Source organism: Manduca sexta, chromosome 5 (genome assembly GCF_014839805.1).
Source record: "Manduca sexta isolate Smith_Timp_Sample1 chromosome 5, JHU_Msex_v1.0, whole genome shotgun sequence".
NCBI classification, from domain to species: domain Eukaryota; kingdom Metazoa; phylum Arthropoda; class Insecta; order Lepidoptera; family Sphingidae; genus Manduca; species Manduca sexta.
The window spans coordinates 7,259,439-7,266,689 of NC_051119.1; the positions used below are offsets into that span (position 1 = coordinate 7,259,439).

General features: G+C 37.0%; 1 protein-coding gene across 1 annotated transcript in view; it reads left to right on the forward strand.

The window, feature by feature from the left end:
* Positions 1–7,005, forward strand: part of LOC115444620 (NADPH oxidase 5) — a 50,388-nt gene extending 43,383 nt beyond the window's left edge. Inside the window, 6 exon segments of the mRNA XM_030170462.2 lie at positions 472–595; positions 1,608–1,825; positions 2,618–2,757; positions 3,183–3,392; positions 4,140–4,340; positions 5,126–7,005. Of these exon segments, the coding sequence (XP_030026322.1) occupies positions 472–595; positions 1,608–1,825; positions 2,618–2,757; positions 3,183–3,392; positions 4,140–4,340; positions 5,126–5,323 (1,091 nt within the window). The 3' untranslated portion in view covers positions 5,324–7,005.
* Positions 7,006–7,251: the final 246 nt, after the last annotated feature.

Consider the following 7,251-nt stretch of genomic DNA (forward strand, 5'->3'; position numbering starts at 1 on the left):
AACAGTATTTCGTATTAAATTCCTCACATTTTTAATGAAATTATTGTAGCCGCTATCTTTGTGATTTCATTCAGAGAACAGACATATATGTATGGGCCAGATGGAGTTGTGTTAGAAATGTTAAACTCATCTGATAACATTTGATTTGGATCCAATTGTGATTGTGTTCCCATAATTTTACATTTTAGTATGGAGATAGATTTTGGTATCTGTCAAGTAAAATTGAAATCATTATATAATCTTATTGTGGAGATCAGCTTTAAAACAGTATTATGTAATTAGTTACAATATGGATAAATAAAAAAAATGTAGGTAGCCAACAAACAAACACTCCAGTCACTAACCATTCCTACAGTGCCATGGTTGGTCTCTAATTTATCTGCTTCTTCTACATTCGATTTTCATTCCCAGTTAGAAGAATTTATAATTATTACCGTAAATTTAGTTTCCAATCCTTTATTCTTGTTCCAGCAAGTTCACCAATATCATGCAAAAACCTGAACCCAGGGCTATTAGCACCGCAGCGACATTTAGAGAAGTCGGTTTCGATGCCAGACGTTCAAAAGAATATTAAGAAGAGGCAAAGGATTTTGGCGTGAGTACTGTTAAGTTATAAATTGTATTATGTCAAGATGTTTCTGTTTCTTGCCGCTAGAGGCGCTTATGTTATTTATATTATTTGTGTTCTGCGTTTTAAAATACTGTCCTGTCTGTGGTTCGTTCCAACAATAAAAATGTGCATTTGTTATAGCAGAATTCTTACTTTAGTCCGTAAATAATAACCTAAATCTAATAAGTAGTTTGAGAATAGTTGGTTTCAAGGATCAAAATAATAAATTTCATTCCCAGTATTAGGCGCAGGTTGAGGATATAATGTTGCACACAATACAATATTTTTATTTAATCCATGTTTAATTAAAATATTTCTTTAGTAGTAGCCAGTTGGATACGGCAGCCTAATAAAGTAAGACCTGAAGTATCTTGGATAGACTATATTTTGTGAATATAATAAATCTGATATTAGTAATTATTTTCAAGTAATTCCTTTTACTAGTGGAATTGGTTTATTTCAAAAATTTTATTCCTCTTAAGTATTAATTATTGTTAGTCACATTATATTTACTTTGTGAATGTTGTGTACACCTGTAAGTGGCATGCATATTAGCCAATTGTCAACATGCAATATTTTTTGTAGCCGAGCGGCGATAGCCTAGTTGGGTGTGGAACGGACTGCCAAGACGAATGTCCGCAGGCTCAAATCCCAAGGGCACAAACCTCTGACTTTACTAAAATTATGTGTGTATTCTTTGTGAATTTATCGTTCCCTTTAACGGTGAAGGAAAACATCGTGTGGAAACCTGCACATCTGAGAAGTTCTCTATAGGAATTTCGAAGGTGTGTGAAGTCTACTAATCCGCACTACAGCGTGGTGGACTAAGGCCTAATCTCTCTCAGTAGTAGAGGAGGCCCGTGCTCAGCAGTGGGCAAGTATATTAAACAGGGCTGATATTATTTATTATTATAATGTTTTTTTAGATTTAAGGAAATGTATGCTGTTGGTGTACCTTATTAAATAAATAAATAAAGAAATGAACCATGTTGTCCAGCCTGCGCGAGTTCATGCGCTGCGAGTCGGAGCGCAGCTTCGCGTCGCAGTCGCTGTCGCGCGCGCGCTCGCGGGCCCCGGCGCGCGCCGACTCGCGCCCGCAGCACCGCGCGCTCGCGCACTCCTTCCGCTACATGCGCAACAAGCCCACCATCATCGCCTTCAAGGCGCCCTGCGGCGACGACAGGAGGAGCTCGGGCGACAGCATACTGGCTGCTGGTAACATTCGTAATCTTTTTTATCTTACTCTTATTAATATCATAGTTGGAAATGTTTGTATGTGTTAGAAGTGAGCGCAAAAACCGCTAAACGGATTTAGATAAAATTTGGTACACAGATAGACCATGTGCTGGATAATACAAGCTGCTTTTTATCCCGTTATTTTTTTTAGTAGATGGCGCTGGCGGCCTTCAAATGGCGCCATTAGGCATTACATTGTTGTGTTCATTAACTTTGAATATTATTTCAATGAACTCGATAATAGTTTGACAATAAAAAAATCGCTGCGTTGCGCTCCGTCATATATGTGCTGGCCCTAAGAGATTGGAAAACTCTTGAAATGAAAAAAGAAAAATATTTGTTTCGTTCAACATATAGAAAATACATAAGGGAAAGGTTGGGGCCTCCCAGTAGACGTAGGAAATAGCTGTGTCAGGACATCTCGCTCTCACATAACAGCGGTATACAATACTAATTATGCTGACAGAATAAAAAAGGCACCGTTACAATAATATTATTGAAAGTTATTTATGTGTATGAATGTGTGTGAACTCTTAAATGACACTAAATATTTTTGATGAGTATAAGTTCATAACCGCCTACCAGCACTAGACTAGCGTGTTGGACTAAGGCCTAAATCCTCAGTAGTAGACATGAACCGTGCCCAGCAGTGAGACAGTATATAATACAGGGCTGAAATTATTATAACACGAAAAATAAAAATATACACAAAAAATATATCATGCTACTCATGACGATGGCAGATACAACTTCCTATAATTTCCTCTACAGCTAGAAGAAGATTGTCAAAAAGCATATCACCTGACAGAGATGTGGAGGCAGAAAGACCTACAGTGAACGTCATCAGTCCGTCCGAATCATCCACTTGCGACAGCTCGTTATCCAACTATCCCATCGGGAAACCACTGGAGGTGAGTAAAAAGAAAGAAGGCAAAATTAGGTCCATAACAGAGTCAATAATAATTTGGTGTCATTGTTCTACTTCATAAATTATTTCCATACATGGGCAAAACATTAAGATTAATCTGTAAAGTGATCTCCAACGCAGCGACGTATCTTTTGAATAAATTAAAATAAAATAAAATAAAACAATTCTCTCACTCTCCGTTACTACCCTTTGAAGGGCAAATTATATGGCGCTAACTACATCCAGTATTTCTTGGCATGTCACTAAACCAAAAAGGCGATAGAAACAAACTCGACGTGGCTGAAACTACTCACTGAGAGGCAAATTATATGGCGCGAACTGCAGTTGGCTGCAGTCAGTATTTGTTGGCATGTCACTAAACCAAAGAGATGATGGCAACAAACTCGACGTCTACAAACCTTTTCGCAGGTGTTCGTGGACGGTCCATACGGCGCAGCGTCGTCCCGCATCTGGAGCGCGCAGCACGCGGCGCTGGTGGCGGCGGGCATCGGCGTGACGCCGTTCGCGTCGATCCTGCAGGCGGCCGCGCAGCGACACCGCGCCGCGCGCCTCACCTGCCCCGCCTGCGCGCACGCCTTCAGCGCCCCCGCCGTGCACTCGCGACACACGCTCAACAAGGTACGGCTCCTATGCTACACCCCTAACCAACGAAGATCCGTATAATTTCAATCAGGGCATAGGTTAAGGAATACAATCTTGTCTTAATGTAATTTAGTGCTTAAGTATTCTTTATAATTATTGGGTGCTGCCTTTCGTTAAATAATAAATAAAAAGATCACTCAACTAATCACGTCTAAAGTCATAGCACACATATCAACTCGGCTCGGAGAAGCTCACGCGGTGCGGTGCGTGGTCAACTTACAGTTCCCGAGGTTACGGCTCGTCGTCCACGCGATAACGCCTCTCAATCCTCTGGAGCCAACCATGTCCACCAGTGGTCGGTGAGCCGTAGCCGAGTCGACGTACCGGAGCTGCTGATTCGCATTGGTGACGTGCTTATGTTAGGTTGACGCATGTTTGACGGCGAGGCGAAAGGTGATACGGTGACTATCCCCTTCCGAGTTGATATGTGTGCTATATTCTTAAACTGTATTCAAGTATCAGTGTATGAAAACTTCTATAGGTACACGACTATAGTCCTATTATCTTAAGACAAATAAACGCAAGCAAAATGATTCGACGTCATATCAATAGATTGTTACAAAGATGTAGTTTCGCTCTTTGAAATCAGGATATTCATTATCCTGTAGAAAATAATGATGCTATGGTAATTATTTCGTATATAAATCAGTAAGCAAAATTATGCTATGTTAATTACTGCTGTATTTGGATCAGTTTGTATTACATTAACATACTTTCCCTTAGGTGGACTTCTTCTGGATAAACCGTGAGCAGCGGTCGTTCGAGTGGTTCGTGTCCCTCCTCTCCCAGCTGGAGATGGAGCAGGCGGAGCTGGACGGGCAGGACCGTTTCTTGGACATGCACATGTACATCACCAGTGCGTTGCAGAAGTCCGATATGAAGGCGGTCGGGTTGCAGCTCGCCTTGGATCTGTTGCATGAAAAGGTTTGGGTTAATGATTAGATTAAGATCTTTTATTTCCTCATAAGAATTAGATCATGGTTAACTACGAGCGTACAGAATTTAAAAGAGTAATACAATAAATTAAGATTATGCATATAAAGACTAAGTGGGTAAACTAAAAATTTTTCGAAGGCAAAGTGTCGATGTTAAATAGTAACCGGCTTCCACACATATACAGTAATATTAATGTTTGGCTTAATATAGTATCAACGTGTCATGATATCCATATGATATTATTTAACACGATACAATATGTATATTGTTATGAGAGATTGGAGCACGTTCTGTGCACTGTTTCATATCTTTGATGAGCATAAGCCGATAACCGCCAACTAGAACTAGCCCTAGGCCAGTGCGGTGGACTAAGGTCCAAACCTTTAAGTAGTTAAATGATAATTATTTTACTTTATTCCAGCATATTGTGGTGTTGATAGATCCTTACATTACATTATTCTAGCTGACGTGATATCTTACTTCCAGATCAAAGCCTGGAGATATTGTTAAAAACCAATATTATCATAACTACATAAATGATGCAAAAGTTTTGAGAATTACTGGGAGTCATATTTCCATGAATTCTTAGTTATTATTGACTGACACGGCTTAATAAAGTTTAACCCTGAAACCATTAAGGATGCTGCAATAGTTTTGGGAGTTTATGATACTAATGAAGTCATATATGAAGGAACTCCTAGTCCTTGTTGACTAACATAAATAAATTTTAGATCCGAAATACAAGACAACATTGACGAATAATCCCATTACAGGAAAAACGCGACCTCATAACAGGTTTGAAGACGCGCACGAACGCCGGCCGACCAAACTGGGACAAAGTGTTCAAGCAACTCCAAGAACAGAACAAGGGGAAGGTCACGGTATTCTACTGTGGACCTCCACAACTAGCAAGGATTCTGCGAGTTAAGTGCGATCAGTTCGGATTTAATTTTAGGAAGGAAGTGTTCTAGATCATTCTATTGTCTACTGCTGGGCTTGAGCATTCATGTCTAAAGCTGCTGGGTTTATTTGCTGTGTGGCTTTAATTGTAAGATTTACATCTAAAATTAAATTGATATAGGTTTTATTAAATTTAATTCGCAAATGAATAATATTGATATGTTTGAAAATGGGCTTTATTACATTAACTGGACTATTAATTACTATAAATATGACTAAAATAAATGCTATTCAATTCCGAAACGTACGCTTTAGTCAGTGATATAGTCCTTAATTTATTTTTTGAACGAGATTTCTATATACTTCTTCACAAGAGCACCAGCAGTGAGACAATATTGTACATAAACATGGGTTCGTAGACTTCTCAGGCCACAAAGATAGTCGTCCTAGATGTATTTTTGCCTTAAATAAGAACTGCTAAATATACCGTTGCCATGAATGAATCTTGTTGCTCACAATTTTTTATTTTTAATAATTAGCCTAAAAGGCAAAGGAAAGTTGAAGTACAACTATGAAGTTTGAAAAAATATTTTTAATAAATACTTTAAGATGGATGGCCAGAAAAAAATGTGTACATTTTTATAGTTTGTAACTTTTTTTGGTTGTTTACCTTAGAAGTTTGTGCTATAAAAGTTGTGTTGACTATTCCGTACTATATTTCTTCTTTCTATAGATCATAGAGTTTTTACGTTGACAAACCATAATTTAATTCAATATGGCTGACATTTATAGTTCCAATTTCAAAGTATTATTCAAGCTTTGCTCAGATTTCATTTCATGATGAAATTAATTGGTTCCTTTTTTAAATGTTTTATTTTTTTATTTTTGTTTTTAAGCCAGCTTCTTTTACTTTTTTCTACCTAACAGTCTACCTTCCTTTTCAATCTTCGCGAAGCTTCTTGTTGACATTTTAATTTATTTATTATGGCGATCATATTTCTAGTAAATATAAAGTGCCTAATTTAAATTATTTGTATATAATTAATTGTAATTTTTAAATGAGTTTCGTATATATACCAGTGCTAAAGACAAACTATTTTCTGACATTTATTTTAATTATCTAAGATTTGGAACTCTTGCTTTCCTCAAATATCTGACCCTAAATTAGACAAACAGGGTCTATAGTAGTCAAGTAAACGGTTAAAAAGAAGAAGTGAATATTCGAGTCCAAGAGGACATTGTGGCTTCCGTTAAAGCGACCCAGTAATGAAATATATTATCTAGACAGGTGATACTTTCAGTCATTTTATGTTTATATTATACCAATATCTACGTTAGAGTATGAATAAAGTATACAAAGTAGGTGCGCCTGACGGTGCTTTGAACTAAATGGTCCACCCATTTAACATTATAAATTTAGTAAATGCTTTTTACTCGTTTGAAAAAGTGAATACTAACGTATTTCAGTGATGAGCCAATACTAACCTATAAGCAAGACTTCCAAATTTTGGTTTACAATTCAAAACCTAGCGAACGAAAAAAAATGTTTGTAAAAGTAAATATCGAGTAAAGGATAATTAAAATGTGAGTTTAGTTCTTCACATTTCATTTCCTTCCTTCAGGTCTTCACATCATCATAATATTTTTTCATGAAGGCAGATATGACATTTCTATACAATTGTTAAAATGCATGACAGTTACCGTAAGTTATCGTTTTGTATGTATTGTTTGTAATAAATATTTGTTATAACAAGTGTTTTATTATGATTTTTTGTGTACAATGAAAGACGAGACGAGCAAGTCGCTCGCCTTATCAAGCACAAGTAAAGGCGATGATATGAGCAAAATGAAGCGCTAATTATATTTTTAGACGCTGTTCAAAATTTATAAAGCATACAGCAAAATAACTAAATATTATATTTCTACAATGTGTTATATTCACTTTGGTTGTTTACATTTTTTTATAATGTCGATATTGTATCAATAAAAAAAATAGAGG